General features: G+C 32.4%; 1 protein-coding gene and 2 non-coding genes across 6 annotated transcripts in view; all 3 read left to right on the forward strand.

Moving 5' to 3' along the window:
- Positions 1 to 14,621, forward strand: part of LOC126848122 (neurexin-1) — a 203,450-nt gene extending 188,829 nt beyond the window's left edge. For 3 of the 4 annotated variants that reach the window (XM_050588724.1, XM_050588728.1, XM_050588727.1), the window contains 5 exons: positions 7,985 to 8,226; positions 8,314 to 8,437; positions 10,811 to 10,987; positions 13,073 to 13,232; positions 14,012 to 14,621. In XM_050588724.1, the coding sequence (XP_050444681.1) occupies positions 7,985 to 8,226; positions 8,314 to 8,437; positions 10,811 to 10,987; positions 13,073 to 13,232; positions 14,012 to 14,429 (1,121 nt within the window). In that variant the 3' untranslated portion in view covers positions 14,430 to 14,621. The remainder of the gene's footprint in view (positions 1 to 7,984; positions 8,227 to 8,313; positions 8,438 to 10,810; positions 10,988 to 13,072; positions 13,233 to 14,011) is intronic. The other variant, XM_050588726.1, reaches the window with a different exon arrangement.
- Positions 7,247 to 7,441, forward strand: LOC126848518 (U2 spliceosomal RNA). Its single transcript, XR_007687270.1, has one exon. It is a non-coding gene; the product is annotated as a U2 spliceosomal RNA (small nuclear RNA).
- On the forward strand, positions 9,528 to 9,633 carry LOC126848522 (U6atac minor spliceosomal RNA). Its single transcript, XR_007687274.1, has one exon. It is a non-coding gene; the product is annotated as a U6atac minor spliceosomal RNA (small nuclear RNA).
- Positions 14,622 to 17,605: the final 2,984 nt, after the last annotated feature.

Raw genomic sequence — 17,605 nt, forward strand, 5'->3', positions numbered from 1 at the left:
TGGAACGGGCTAGCCCTATCGTTTTTTCTTCAGGTATTTAGGGCCTGGTCAAGGTCGCATTTCGAGGACCACTTTGATGTTTCTGCTAGCCTGATAGAAAATCTTATACTAATTTATATTTACAATGTTTTTTCACGCCTCTCAATGAATTACAGTATAATGAGCAGCGATCGTTAGTGCACTTTTTTTCTTATATCGAGCTATATTAACCGATGACAAATTATATCATATTATTATTAAGAGTTGTCGTCCGTCCTATAGAAGATTTCGGAACCTTCTGTTTTTCCTGCTGTCCTGCTCATTGGAATATACGAGATATCCGTTGAAAAATATTGGAACAACTTCTGTTGAACTTACGTACCTAAACTAGCGTATCTAAAAAGTAAAGAAGAAAGAATTTATCTAAAATAATTGATTTTAATCATACTCGTAATTATTGATATTTATATTTTGATTATATTAAAACATATTAGTAGTTATGTTGCATCACAATATCGATGTATCAAAATTTTGATATTTTATTTATTTTATATATACTGTCATTAATAATAAGATATTGTTTTTATTCCATTTTTTTTATTTAGCTAATTTTAATTTAAAAGAACATTTCAGGAAAATTTTTTTTTTATCTTTTTTATCGCGTAAAATAAAGAGATCTTTTTCCCATATTAAATGTTCACGATGAACATAATTATAAATAGTTCTCACTGTATTTAGTATATTTTATAATTATATTAGATCTATTAAATATTAAAAAAAAAAAACATTAATATCGAATGTCAATTTCACAAGCTTCTAAATTAAGGGAATATTGGAATTAAAAATGTAATGTAAATTAGAGAGAGAAAAAAAATCTTGCAAATATAGATTACCTTTAATTAATATTAAAGCCCAGCTTATCAAATCATAGATTAGTAAAGCCGTATTTTCTCATACATTGGATTTATGATATATGATAATAATACATATTTCATAAAATTTAATATACATATAAGAATATTACATGCATATAATAATTACGTGATTAATATACATAATGAAATATTTTTATCTTGATGTGCGTAAGCAAGCAAAATGTTTTTAAAATATTAAACTGATCGAAAGATTCAGATATTTTCATCCTTCTAAATATTTTCCATTGTGCCTCTATCCATTTAATTTCACCTACTCGATTACAGATCGATGATTGGAAGTAAGGGGGTGAGTGATATATAAAAAGCAACGAGAGCACTCACGGTACTTGCTGAACTCTCATGATGCCCTGGTAATAGAAGCGCCACGCGCCTTCGTGGTTTTCCCACGAGCCCTCTTCAAGTTCTCACGCGGGCGACTCCATCCCTTCCTCCTTCCTTCATGTGTATCTCGGTATAGCCGTATAAAAAAAAGAGAACGAGATAGAAAGGAAGAGAGGAAGGTCTAACACAGAAAGAGAGAGAGAGAGAGAGAGAGAGAGAGAAGGTCGCGGCAAGAATAGTAAATGATTTTCTTCGGTCGATCGAGTCGCACGATCCGACAGATTATTTTTAAATGCCTGCCAAGAATGGCATTCCTTCGCGTAATAAAACGCCACGAGAATGCACATGTGCATATCTGTTTCGTGTATACAGACTGCAGGATTTTAAAAAGTATAGAAAAGATACAGTTACATACTTTTCTTCCTTGAAGAATATCTATGTGCATATTTGCAATATAGAGTGCATCGTCCATTTAAAATATTTAAAAAAAAAATATAATATATATGTATGATAAAGATTAATAAAACAACATATCTTTCGAGAGAAAGAAATAATATTCTTTAATTATAGACTCTGCTAACAGCATATATATATATATATAAAACTACGCACTAAGTGAGTTTAACTTTCTTAATTACTTCTCGAAGAAATAGTACATGTTTAAAATTATACTTTATATGCTTACAAACTATATTTTTATATTTTACAAAATATTCAAACAGTATTTAGCTCACAATATTTATTTACAAAATATTTAAAAGATAAGATATATTAAAAAATTTATTAACTTATTATTCAATAATAATTTAAAAGGATGACCAATAAACAATTGATTAATTAGTTAATATTTATTAAGATAAGAAAATAAATGGAAAATCTTAAGTAAATAAATATTTAGATCCGGGAAGACTTCCTGAGAGCAGATGAGGTCCTGGCAGTCCCGAGTCTCGTTTTCTCGCGTTCCTGGAGAGACTCTCCCACGGTGCGATCCCGTGGGAACAATTTAATTGGCTTAAGAAGAGGCAGCCTTGTCCCAGGATGTTGCTTTATCTTCCTCCCACCCGTCTTTCTTCTCCCATCCTCTCTCCGTCCGAGTACTGGTCATTTTAAGCCGTTTAACCCCCCGTGTCGAAGATCGCCGACCTTTCGAATTGAATGCCCCGTCGTAAAACTTGACCCTTATCATGATCCATTCCTCTCTGACTTCTAATTGTACGGCTCGACGTAATCGATTGTAATCATCGCCGAATGACGATCTCCGGTTCACGAAAAATAACGAGAAACGTCCTTGTCTCGTTGCGTAAAAACAATAGATGCTGTATATAAGTTATATCTTTTTTTTTTTTTTTTTAAACTTGTTTTCAAGTCCGAATGAGCTCAATTTACTCGAAATAAATAAAAACAACACGCAAGCTGCGGAATCGCCGCGAAACTCTTTCGCTCCTCTACAAGCCTACTACCGAACCAGATCGCTTGGCTGGCCTCGGGGACGATTTGTGTCCCACGTTGCTTGCGATCAGCCTGTGGGAATCAGCCTGCGTCTGGAATTCGTGAGAATACGCGCGACATCGTTCCCTTGAGAGAGATTTGTGAAAGATCTTCGCTGCGTGCGAAGGGTACAGATATGTTCTCGAATTGTTACCGCCTATTTTAGATAATCTATTATAAGTCGCGAGAAGAAACTTGCCACAAAAGGGAGAGAGAGAGAGAGAGAGAGAGAGAGAGAGTTAAATCAGCTTCTATGCAAGGGGTATGCAAGGTTTAAAAATATCACGAATTGTGTTTATTTTCTTCTCGCAAGATGTATCAAATAGATTTCGGAATTAGCCTTTCGAAATCTATTTGATACATCTTGCGAGAAGAAAATAAACACAATTAGTGATATTTTTAAACCTTGCATACCCCTTGCATAGAAGCTGATTTAACTCTCTCTCTCTCTCTCCCTTTTGTGGCAAGTTTCTTCTCCAGAATTTAAATCTCGCAATTGTTTCTATAGAATGGAGCGCTATTATCATAGATGATAGAGGGGGTTGTACTTTAATAATTGCTATTGAGATTTTGAATAATCGTAAGATACTTAAAAATTATTTAAACTGGAAATGACAAAAGGAAACTATCGAAAATCATCTCAGGAAGAAAGGCTCGCGCACGATTTCTCTTCTTACATGGAATTATCACTAATGATAACATAATCGTTGCATAATATATACGATACTTGCAGCTAGAAGCTTAAAGAACCTTTTAAAGGACGCGAATTACTCCTGCACGTGATGCATGCCTGTTGTATGGGGCGACGATTTCAGTCCCAAGTTCAACATCTTCTCACGCTCGAATCTCGCCGTTGCGTCGCGCCTCCAAAATCTTATTATTTTTTGTATCGGCGTCATGGGAAAGCCGGCAGAAGCCGGGCGCTGTAGGTACCGAAACCGCACTATGAGACTCTCTTCTCACGATTTCGGAATCTTTTGCCTCTAGAAACGTTTTTTGGGCCCCGATTTAAACCTGACATTGATTTTATGATCCCGGCCACGCCTCACGTTGCAGCAGCAAACGGCTTGAGAGATATATGACAAGAAACGATCTATGGGATCTATAATAAAAAATATACAATAAACGAGTTAGCGTCTCTCTTCATCTTTTTTTTTTATAAAAAAAAAAAAGATTGAAATATACTTTTAATACGAATTGTTTTTATCCAATGTGTCTTTAAAAAATTAATATTTCCTTTAAAATTACTGATGTAATAAAACAAAGCTTATATTAATTAATTAATGCTCGATTTAGTAAATATAATTATTCTTAAGATAGTGTATTTATTCTCTCTAAAAGTCTTATATTATTCCATTATATAATATTCTATGCATTTATCTTTGTGAAAGAACATTTTCTTCTTTAATGTGCTAAATTAAATTTCTTTTCTTCGTCAAATATATGTCTCTATCAAATTTTAATTGCTCGCAGGCTGCAAATATGCATAAAGATAAAACATGAATGTAAAATATTATACGTTTTTGTCTCTTCTCTAGTCTCCGCGAGCTCTATAATGTGACAATAGTAACACCCTAATAATATATTTGACGATAACCAGCTCGATAAGCTCGTATCGTCACAGACAGGTTAGCATCATTCTAAGTTACGTGTTTAGAAGAACCAGGCGAACATCGTGAGATGGTAGTTGGTCTAAGCTGAGCTCGTGGCTAGGAACAGCCTTGGAATCTCAAGGTCATTCTCTAAACCTACCAGACAGGATTCTCGGCGACCGGTCGAGAACGTCGACTCTCGCGGCGTCTTCTCTCTTATCGCTCTTGTTAACCGAAGATCGAAACAACAAAGCAGAGGAAAGATCTTATATACATGTCCGGAAATTGTCGTATAAAAAATCTATAAAGAAAAATTCGGGCGAAATTAAATAACAAAATTATTTGCAATTCTTTTTATTCCGAGAAAATAAATAATTTTTAAAATTATAAGAAATTATAGCGTATGTGTTTGACAATTATAAGGTAAACTGTCATACATATCGTGGGCTCTTTTATCTAATTTAGTATAAATCCTTTCCGTTACACAAAGTTTCTGAGAAACTCGAATTTTTTTTTCATGTATAAAAGCAGAAGAATTTTCTAATCTTAGAAGAGAGCTTATACTCCGTAATTAACCGAGACTCGTTAGTTTAGCGCGCGAATGTGTACGAAAATGGTTTTCCTGGCTCATTATTCATCGTCAAATTCACCGGTAAATAAATGAAGATGTGATTAATGGCTCGGCGGTAATTAATTTTGATGCAGTGATAACGTGCTACTGCTAATCAAAGACGATCGAGATGAGACAAATATTCCATCTGATTGATGCACTTTATCAATGACAAGGTACGAGAGTTAACATGCTGCGCGAATTTAATTGGCAATTCGATCTTTATTATTTTTACATATTTGCTATGCATTTCTTATACTTGTAATAAACATTTAGATAGGATAAGTAACACGGGATTTTTCTTATCTTAATTGCATATCGCACTACTCTTTTATCTCGATAGTGTTTGAGAGAATAATAAAATGTTCATATTATTTTTTTAAATTTTTTGTTTAAATTTGCAGGATAATGTGTATAACGTAAACAATTTAGCGACGGTTGAATAACCCTGCAGTTTTCACATGACACATTTCAGTCTCGTGCTACAACCGGACAAGCCGGTCTTCTCAAATATACGTGCACGTGCGACGCGTTTACATTGGCTGTTCGCGTCGTGTATGCGAGAGAAACGTCCCTACCACCGCCTGGGAATCATCGATGTTTCCCATACCCAGCGTTCCCCGTTCTCACCGTAAAACCGATGTGAAAACCAGACGGTTCCCAACGCGCATCCGTGAGACTCGTTTGAAATTCGGCCTTTTCGAGTAAAAATTCGAGGGGATTGATTCCATCTTTGATTACGCAATTCTGTTCGTCTGAAAATTTCAATTATAATATTTATAAATTAAATATAACTTAAAATATTTATAAATAAAATATAAATCAAATATTATCTTTTTTTATGATTTTGATTGAAACACATTTATTTTTTATTTCTTTTTGGAGATCTAATTAATATTCTTCTATTAATATTCTTCACTGTACTTTTATTTTGCATGCTTGTTTAATTATTTAAACCGTTTACTAATATCGCTAAATTATTTTATTACATTTAAATATAAATTAATAATAATAAATTGTAATAAATTTATTATAAATAATAAAAATACAAATTTAATTCAATTTTTAAATTAAAACAAATAAATGATGAATAAAAAATGAATAAACGTGGATAAAAACGTAGAATCTTTCTAATGTACATATATTTGCAAAATAAATATGGAAAAATTAGGAATTTGAGATGCATTTTCGTCTTTCTAACCGAATACACTATTTGTCTAATCATAAGCATGACAGCTTAACCCACTTTCGGATTCGGTACCTCCCAGTGCATCATACTTCCCTGTCAGTTTATTTATCAATTTAGATTATGTCACGAATGAGCTAATTATACTTTAAAGTTCTCGGAGTTTTTGTTCCCAAATACATATCAAACTAAAATTTATCCTCGTCAATTTCAAAATGCGCATTTTTTTTTACTACGTATATATTATTTAGAAACAACATATATTATTTAAATCAAGTTTTAATCTTCGCAGACATAACAGTAATTTTTTTTACAAATATTAAAATTCTTTATATGAATTATTAATATATCTCTTATACAAAAACTTGTTTAAACGAAATACTAGACGCCGAGATATTAAAGGGTTTTAATAAATATGGAAATAGCGATATTATTATTTTAATTTGATTTTACGATTGTGTGCTAATTTCAATTCCGAAAATCAAGAAAGTCGTGCTTCCACGTTTAGATTCGGCTTGGCGCTTTATTCGACCGGTGTCAGCCGGTACCACGGGGACCACACCCGACATACTTATGCTCTCCTAGTAAAGTGATACAGTTTATTGGACTTCTTCAGATCGGAATGCGGCGTCAATGACATTCTTATCTCGACACGAGAAAGAATTCGGACGGCTTGGCCGAGCAAGCTAATTCGGGATGCGGTGTCATATACACGTGACGGCATATGTATGACGGCATATCCACATGTCATCGCTCGCGTCTCATAATACGAAAAGATGCTGCTGCGTAGGATATACCAGCTGCATTTTTATGCCACGCTGGTTGACTGACTATGCCTGACCAGTACGAGCGTAAACTGTACATCGACGAAAGCAGAAAAGAAATCGGATTATATTCTATACATATATTTAAAAAACACAAATTCGCAATCGCGTATACGTATAAATACAGAGCCACGTGTGCGTGCTCTCAAGTATGAGTGAGAGGGGGAATTGGAGCTCGCACACAATGAGAGAGACAGCCGCGAATCGACACTGTTTTCGGTAGTTACTTCGTTCACCGCAATGCGGCGTATTTTCTCGCAGTGAAAATTCTTCACAAACTGTATATAAAGCGTGCGAAAAGAATGATTGTTATCGCTTCTCGGCTCTCTGAGCTAAGATCAAATGTGTAGTATCTGTTCTTATCAGCTTAATATCTGATACAATCTCCATAGGGGATTCAGAATATTAATGCGATTTTTGGGCTGAGGCGGGAGATCGAAGCTTGCTTCGTCCTTGCCATTTGGTCGACCTGACATTGCAGTGACGTCAGGTTTGGCCTTACAAAACAAATTGCAAAAATAATAATTGTGTATGTAGCTTTCTTCTTATAATATGTTTAAGAATTGGAAATACTTGGTCGGAAATCTTTAACTATTATTTTAACTTGTGGCCAAGGAAGAAAACGATAATAATTACGAGGACAGAGCAAAGATCCAAACTTGTAAAATTTTTATGGTGGAAAAGATGAGTTTGTTGTAACGTATGTTTGACAGTTATAACTTTGAAAGAGAGAAAAGGAAAAAAATATTTTTTCTTTGAACAGGCTAATAAAAATGATGTTTATATTTTAATTATATATGACACATACGTACACACATGGCATTACAATATTATTTCAAACACATTCGTTACGCGAATCTTTCTGTCAAAAAATGTTTCGGCATTTTCTGAATTATAAATCAAATAACTCTAATTTCTTAATTAATATCTCATTCGTAATCAAATTTCTCAACTTTAATAAAAACAAAAAATTGACAGTAACTAAGTCATAATAGGATGAAGATGATGTCTTGATGGGAAAATAAATTTAAATTTATGTATCTCGACAGGTCATCAACTGATAGTGTTCAACAGCCAGTCTACTATTCAAGTAGGAGGTCGATGGAATCGCAGTAAGGGCAGAGTGGAACGGCCATTCTTGGGCGTAATAGCCGGTCTGGTCGTTAATGGTGCGAGGATCCTAGAATTGGCGGCAGCCAATGACGGTAAAGTTGCAACTAGAGGAGACGTGCAGCTCTTACCAGCCGGAAGTCTCCTCGATCGCGCCGCGCCTTTACAGAGAATGCAACAGGTAGTAAAATCTCTTAACAAATTCATTATTAATTTCCTCAGTAAGTTCAATGTCATTGTAATTATTTAATTTTCATATATGTAATAGACGCCTGCATCCGGTTTCCCCGGCGTCGTAGACGATCTTATATTCTCAGGCGCCGGAAGCGGCTGCGCTGGCGATGACGAGGACGAGGAATGCACCCCCATCTACGAATCTGGTTCCGGTAAGTGTAAGTAATATTTCCGAGAGAGCGTAAGTAATAATTCGTTCTGCACGTTTTTCTTTTTACGAGGAAATTTTTATCCACATGCATTTGGCTTGCGACACCATCATCTCGTATCAATGAATATTATTATAATCTTTTACATATTTTTCACCGACATTTTATCTACAAAATTCACATATGAGAAAGTCTTTTGTCAATGGTTTATATGTATGAGCACATGGAAAGATTTTTCTTTTCAGACGTTTCTCAAAAGACAATACAAAATCTCTTCGATCCACATATGCATCTTATAATTTTTTTTTTTTTATTATTTTTCTCAATTTTTAATCACTTATACTGCATACGCACATATACGTGCAATTCTGCATCTTCCAGTTTTTTATTTCTATCATTTATACTGCTTGAACACAATTTTATTCTCACAATTTCTTTCTCACTTCACGTTTTATAATGTAATGTATAAAAATTAATATCTTTATCTTTTCTAGCAAATAATAGTAACAGTTTCATTTTTTCAAACTTTAAAAATATTTAAGACTATATTTTGAAGTTTGAATTATCATTATATTCAAATTTATTATTATTAAATCAAATCTTTTTACATATATGTGCATATGTATGTATAATGTATGGAAAATATTATTTCTAAAATAATTATATATTAAAAAAAGAAATGTGTTAAATATTATTATTAATATATATAAATATTATTATCTCAATGTCCAGTTCTTTATAGAGAAGTTTTAGTCCTTTATAGAGATTCGCTCGATTAATTAAAATATAAAATATTAGAAGCAAAACATAAGTCGAAGTAAACTATAAAGATTGAATTTAAAAAATTAAAATAAATATATGTGGTTTTAATTATATGTATAGCAGTGTATGTCATATATATATATAATATATGTCGAATCTACATGTATATAAATAAAATTTATATATAAAGATACATAATAATATTAGAAACAAAATTTGTCCTTACAATTTTGCAATAAAATTATTAGTTTGAAAATTATTCGCGAAAAACTGTTTTCTCGAGAGCGCTCGTGAGTCATTCGCTTCGTATATAAGAGAGAAGTTATTGATCACAACCGTGTTGTATGAAAGGAGAGACGTTTAGCACTCCCCTAGACAAGGACGGACACATATGTACTGGTAAGGCACTGTCGTCCATTGGCGACTCTTACCACAACATTTTTTTTTCTTATTTAGTAATGCAATAATAAAATTTGATTAATTATAAACTGTAATATTTTATTTTTCAATCTTTTCTACAAAATTTATTTTTTACTTTATCTTATTGATCGATTATTATACATAAATGTTGTCAGCGATAATGTCTACGATTTTAAATTTTAATTATAAAAAAAAATATGTAAACTATTTTATATAAATTAAAAATGTGCTTGAAAACAATTAATTAAAATAAAATGTGCTTCTAATAATTATATTTAAAAACTTTTGCAACATTAATAATAAATTCATACAATATAATAAATAAAAAGAGATGATAATAAAAAATGTATCACATTGATATGGAGCTAGAAATAGAAAAAAATATTAATTATATAATTATTCATTAATAAAATAATTGTATATAGATACACGCACACACACATATATGTTTAGTTTTTAAAAACTTTATGTTAAAAAAATTGAAAAGAACTATATAAGCGAGTATGATTGTAAAGTCTGATTTTTCAGATTTCTCTTAGGGACATCACTGTACATCGATTCCTCTTCTCCAACATGCGTGTTGCTCGCACACACATACGTACACTCAGGCACGCACATATCGCATAGCATGCCACCTTTTCGTCTTCATGCTCGCCCGGTTGTATCTTCGATTCATTTACATATTTAGGATCGCCAGCTGGAGATAAACCTGGCAGAGCCCCTCCTTTCACCTTCCAACGAACCTCTTGCAATGAACTGAAGTCCCGCTCCAAAATCTTCTTTGACTGACTAAAAACTAAATTAATATCGTCATCTTAATGAGACACGATAATCAAACATTCGATTCGCACGAAAGATTTCTATGCAATCCGGTTTGAGTTAATGTCTCATTAATGTCTGAAAGAGTTTATATTAATCGACATACATATACATGCGTCATTATATTCTTTTATTTTTGGAATAATTGATAACTCTCTCTATCATTCATTAATTATCATCTTTAATTATTATTTGATATTTATGAAATAAAAAAAAAAATTGATAGAATAAGAAGAAAAAATATTCAACATTTTAAATATAGATATTAGACGTTAGCACGTTAGATATAATTTCTTATCGGTAACTGAATCGCATATTATATTGTACATTAGTGTGACCTCATACGTTCAGTCTTCATAATTACACCGCTTCTATTTCTAGATGACATCATCACGCCAGTATATGTGGCGCCCACGCGATTGCCGACAACATTAAGGCCAAAGCATCATCACAAGGAAAATAACCAAGTGAGAATATCTTGTGACGATGAGGAAGACTGCGACGAGGGTTCAGGCGATTCCAGAACAACGGAAGAAATTTTTGTCACCTCGGCCACCGGTCCGTATTCCAGAACATTGTTCTGCTTGATATATTCCTAACACTTTTCTTATAGTTTATATTACAAAGTGAAAAACGCAATGTCCCAAATCCTGGAATTTTTAATCCAAAGATTACAATACCATATATATAAAGAGCTTATTTTTTTCACAAATAGTCGTAAATCTGCATATCTTTAAATAACGAAGAATATGTGTTATAAAAAGTTCTATATGACAAGCTTTCACATAATCTTTATTTTTTTAAATAAATGTGCATTTAAGACAGAAATAAGCTGTATATATAATATAATAATAATAATTGAATAAGTTTGTATAATTTATCCATAAATGAAAGATTTCACATAATAAGAAGATTTAGAAAGTTTCAAAATAAAAATCTCGAGAAAAAATTTACTTTTCAACATATAAATATATTTTAAAAACTATGAATATATAAAATAACATCCTAATATTGTTCTATCTCGAAAATTATAAAACAAATATTCTTTACGACATACGATTTCTTAAATATAAGCGTCTTTTATAATTATTAACTATAAATTATTGGCATAAATTATTGGTATTTTAATAGTTTTTATATATTATTCTTTTTAATATAAAGGTGATATTAAGAACATCGCACTATCAGCCAAATCAAAATTTATAATTATTTAAATATTTGATTTGGATCAAAGGTATATATTATATAAGTCCATAAAAGTATCAAATCTATCTCAATGCATAGTTCTTAAATGATATTGATATTAAATGATATATATATATATATATATATATATATATATCTCCTCTCCCCTTCTTCAATCACTATGTTAAACAAATAAAAGAATGGAGCACTTCTAAAGTTAAAAAAGTTAATCGAAAAGGAATACAAGAGGCTAATTAACTGTCGCGAGAGAATCGATCGATCTTATTGTTCTTGTCCATCCATTTAAATGAAGAATCTGTCTCGTTACGAGATTACAACGTGGGCGTCCTCATCCTGACGATTTTCTGTGACGCGCGTAGCTATCGTTGCCTAATACATTATTCTGCTACCAGAAGCTTTCCCGTGGCAATACTCGTCTCTTAGCGTGAAATGAGACACTGTCTTTAATTTTATCCAAGCATGGAACCGTGTAAAAGCAAATTTGAACTTTGAGATATTTTCTCGCGTTTGATACTCAAGCTAAAGTGTTCTCCGTTACAAAATTTAAATTTTTTACGCATGATTGTAAAAGAGCATGTCTAGTATATAATGCGTGTGTAAAAAATTGTATACATAAATTGCTGAAAATCGATATGCAGGCGTAAAGCTCTATATAATAAGAACATATTTAAACTTTAAACTGTTCTCTCTATATTTGCTACCTGAAATAATGGAAAATTTTTATAAAGAGCTCATCTGTTATAGCAAGAAATTGTTTATCATAATATGTTCGATTTCATTATTTGCGACATGTTTATATAATACACGTTTAAAGGATTTTATTTTGGAAAAATCTTAATACAAAATTAATGTTTTGCTTCAAGTTATTTTTTCCTTAGCAAGTACAAAGTTAAATATAAATATTTAAAAAAATTATGCTATGTATGTACATATATTAAAGAATTAAAAATAATAATTTAAAATAATTTAATTACTGCTTTCTGAGAACGCAGTAATTAAATTTTTCATCGCTCACAGATGTTTTGTTTTAAGAGTTTACTGCTGCGGAAGCATCTAGCATCTCTAAAATCTTAATTTGCAAGCTACAGCAAAATACAAAATATTATTTATATGACATTTAATCGAAACGTGTTGCGTTACTGTGCGTGGGCGTCCCTCCTTGAATATATAATGTATACGCTCCTGGTGTCCTCGGGACTGTTCATTTCGCAACGTTCCTGCTTACGCACGCGTGAATATTGCAGGCCTACGCACGCGTAAATATTGGGCCGCCTCCACGTTTCACATCCCCTTTTACTTCCATGCCTTCCTACCCCCTTCATCCCCCTTCTCCATCTCCCCGGATCATCCCCTCCGCGCGAATCGCAGATGCGATACAACGAGGTGAAACACAACCCCCCCTGACGCACTTTTTTTTTCCTCTGTTCTCGCTCGCAGACATCAGCTCGGTGACGTACACGACGCCTCGTGAGTATTCGACGAGCCATATCAGCACGCAGACATCGTCGGCGTCGTCGACAACATTGAGCCGCGACGTCGTCACCGTCTCCGTCCAATACAATGTGTCAACCACAGACCTCGAAACCAGCCATGGCAGGTGCGTGCGTCTGTCAGCTATAACGTTTGCAATTCAACCTACATAACGCCGTTTCTATTATAATTATTGATTATTTGCTATTGATTAGTAATCACAGGAATACATAGGTGTATATTTTGTGACCGCAAAATCGCCAAACTGTGCATTTCTTACTTGGAACTATCGAGACACGTGGACCATATTGTACGATCTGGATTATTTTTTATTAATTAATTATTAACACATATTTATATAAAAAAAATATCTGCACATAAGACAAATTTTTTTGAAAATTTGTCTTATGTGTAGATGTTTTGTTATAATATATTGGAAAATCTCTTAATAAAAAATCTATTATATTGTAGATAATATTAACAAAGCAAATCTCAATTGGTAGAATAAATTTTAAAATATATTTATAAGAAAGAAAGAAAAAGAAAAAGAGAATATATATATAATCCAAATATAAAAATTTTATCAATTTTATTCAGATAGCTTATACAATTTTTTAAATAATGGTTTTATTTCTTTACGATTTAAAATTATATATTGCTTTTGATAAGAAAAATGAATATTTAATCAAAAATTTTATTCGAATAAAATATACTAAATATTATAGTTAATTTTTTGAAATACAACAAAAATCACAAATTGATCATGCAGCTGTTTACTGTCTAATGATAGGTAAATCGTTATCAAAAGTTCCATGTCATTGATTTATTTTATAAACAATTAATTAGATGCAAACGATTAAACAAACAATAAACAATTTAACAAATCATTGTCGTTACATTTTGCAGCAGCGTCGTGACGCATCGATCGACGACCTTGACGACGCAGTCAACTACGACGGAGATGACGGAGCCGCCGCCACCGCCTCCTCCGCCAATGTATCCGCCGATGCCCACTCCGCCCAAGAACAACAATAAGCGAATCACCTCCGAGGCGGCCGAAAATGCCGCGCTCATAATCGGCATCATAGCTGGCGCGCTGATAGCGATAGTCCTCATCATATTGATAATCCTTAAGTTTAAGAATCGGCCAGAGACGAGCTATAAAGTGGACGAAACGAAGACGTTCTGTCAGGATCCGAACGCGGCCTTGCTAGGTGCCGCGGGTTCCGGCCAGCCCTTCAACGGTGCCCTCAAGAACGGCGCCAACGGCAGCAAACCTAACAAGAAACGAGAACTGATAGACATTAAAGAGTGGTACGTGTAAAGTATCGTCTACATGGCGAAGACATTGCTTTGCGTATCGAGATTCGCGTGTCGAGGTCTGAAGATACGCTCGCGTTTTTCGTTTCATCTTCTTTGTTGGGAAAGATTGTGGATTGAAAGGGGCATTCCTCTCCCGTAGCGAAACAGTCCTCGTTGGTATCGCAAGTGTGCAAAAAAAAAAAAAAGATAAAAACGTGAGCGCCGATCGAATATTATCGAAGAGAATTTTTTTTCCTGCCTCACAATTGTGTGTAATAATAAGCAAATCTCGTGAAATCCGAATTTCAAGGATCGGTACACGCGTAACCCGGCAAGTGATCGAACGTTCTTCTGCAAATCTTCCTCGTGATTTGTGCTTATTGCGATAGACAATTTTTACGGAAATGCCTCGTGAGATCTGAGAAGATTGACGAAACAATTAAAGGGCATGTTTGAAGAAGCATCCTCTTTCGTACTTTAAAATCTTTTTATACCCTCCTGCGACGGATCCTGAGAAGGATCTAATACGCATGAGAGATTGATCGGTGATCGGAAATCAAGTATCCTTAGATAAAATGCATTTCTTCAAGACTTGCTTTAAGATTGGGATCGATAGATCGTACGCCCAGACGGAAGGACGTATTCGTTCTTTTAGAGAAGCTTAACGAGAAGCATCGATCATGATAAAAAAAAACTCTCTTTAATTCTAATGCAAATTAAGGCAGATCAAACTCGGAAGAGTTCCTCGAGCTGCTCGCTCTCGCAAAGAGAGCCAATAAAACGCGATCAATAATCTAGCATCGCTTCTCTTGTTCCAGCGACACAAAATCTCAGGATAAAATTTAGACATGTGGCAAGGATCGAGTAGCGATCGAAAAGGATCCTGAAAAAAGATCTCTTTTTCATTTGTCGCGGATTTTTTCGAGTCACAACTGGATAGAATTTGCGACGCTGCTCGATCCTTTGATTTGTATTATAATTAAAGGCAGATATAAAGACGATTCGCAGCAGGCGAAGAATCAGCATCAGCGAACAAGGCATTGTTCAACACGAGGTGGCGGTTGCCTCTATCTAGAACGACTTTCCGAAGAAAAATAAAGGGGAAGAAATAAACACGAAGATCGTGGAATTAAACGTAGGAATTAATTAATTAAAGAAAGAAACATTGAAGGTGATATTAGCAGTGATTAATGAATGGATCTTAGGAAGAAACTGGCACCGATCATATAGATTATTTATATGTATATTGTTTTACAGATTTTACTTCCAACATCTTTTGTTATGAACGTGGTATTAAATAATTTTTAAGAACGCGTCGAACAACAATATTAATTTCTATAGTTATATAGCGATTTCATGTGTATATTTATTCGTTAAGATTAGATGATAAGCTATCGAGTGATTTGTACTTTTAGATAAGTAATAATATTTCAAGTAAGAAATTTAAAAAAATTGTGCATGATATTTTCTATTGTTTATTACTATAAGATTTTATAATTGTTAGTTGTACAAAAGTCTGGAAAAATTGTGATGATTTGTTAGAGAAAAATATGTTTTATATTAATTTATTCAATATGTGAGAAGAATATAAATATTATTTGTTTAATTTGAAATTTAAATAACATTAATATTCTCACAGAAATATTATATAATTGTTATTATAGAAAATTGTGTTTTTTTACCTAAGAAAAATGGATATAAATTAATAAATTAGGAGATAAATTATAAAATGTGATATTCTTGAATGAATTTTGATCAATTCGATATACTGATTAGCAGAGTTTCTAAGTATTATTTATGGGTGTAATGTTTCTATTATAATAGCAAAAACTTAAAATGTATTCCATTCTCGACGCGCTCTTCGTAAAAACGAGATGTTGGAAGTGAAACGTTAGGGACAAAAATGTCGTGATCTAATGATCCTATTCTGTCTTATTCACACATTCATTGTTGTATAGAAAAGCAAAAAAAATATATATATATATGTATATGATACGTACACATACATATACACACACAAACACACACATATATATTTATCGATTATGTTATGCGTCTCCAAAAATTGTTTAACAAATTAAATAAATTTTATTACAATCTGTTTTAAACAAAAGACACGCAACACATAAGAGTTCCATTTAAACGACTCGAGTGTGAAATATTTAATGAGGAATATTAAAATGTATAAATATATCACAAATTATACGTGTATATCTCTATCGCACCATATATTTGCAAACAAGAAATCTGATTTTATTAAATAAATCTATTAAATAATAATTATTTTTGTATTTTAATTATTATAAAAATAAGTGTTTAAAATCTTGAAAAATTTTGGAGAACTATTATAGATAAATAACGATAATATTATACTTTCAAAGAACAATTTTTGCAAATAAGATTTGTTTTACATAAAAGATCGTTATTAGTTTAATAAAAAATAAATAGCAAATTTTCTTTGAAATAGTTTTTTGTATTTCTTTGTATTTCTAAATCTACTTGGAAGGGATCTACGTAGCAACTTTCGCACTCTATATTCATTAATTTTATTTTTGCTACTTTTGCAGTTGATATTAAATATAGTTTTAATAACAATTATACATGCGTATCATTGGCTAATAAATAAACGATTGGTATTCCTCGTTCAATGATATTGCACAGTCGAGTGTTTTGCGCGAGATTATATCTAAAGGCCACTTTGATCAAATCTCAATTAACTTAATCCGCGATTAATTCAACTGATAGAACTTTCTGTGGCAAAATTTTTGGCTATATAATTTTAATTGTATCATTTGTCATTTTTAATTTAATTTATTTTTTCATGTTTTAAATAATTTACAAAATATTAATTCAATTTTTATTGGCATTAAAATGTTATAGATATTATTTGATATATTAATCGTTGCGATTAAGTTAATCGAAATTTGCTTTAAGTGACTCTAAGTAACTCTTATACATATGGAAAGTATCTGTAAGTAATTTGAGATAAAAGAAAAAAGATAAACTTAACGAATAGATGATTTATAGCATACGCAAATATGCTTATACATAAATACAGGGTGTGAATGCAGTATTGTCGGTACGATTTATAGATAACGTTTGACCGTCGTATAATGTCGAGCATTTATTACACGACGATACACAAATGCACCGAGTCGTTTCTACCAAATTGCATTGTCTCCTTCTGATTGAAATTCG

The sequence above is a fragment of the Cataglyphis hispanica genome, chromosome 3 (genome assembly GCF_021464435.1).
Source record: "Cataglyphis hispanica isolate Lineage 1 chromosome 3, ULB_Chis1_1.0, whole genome shotgun sequence".
Classification (NCBI taxonomy): Eukaryota; Metazoa; Arthropoda; class Insecta; order Hymenoptera; family Formicidae; genus Cataglyphis; species Cataglyphis hispanica.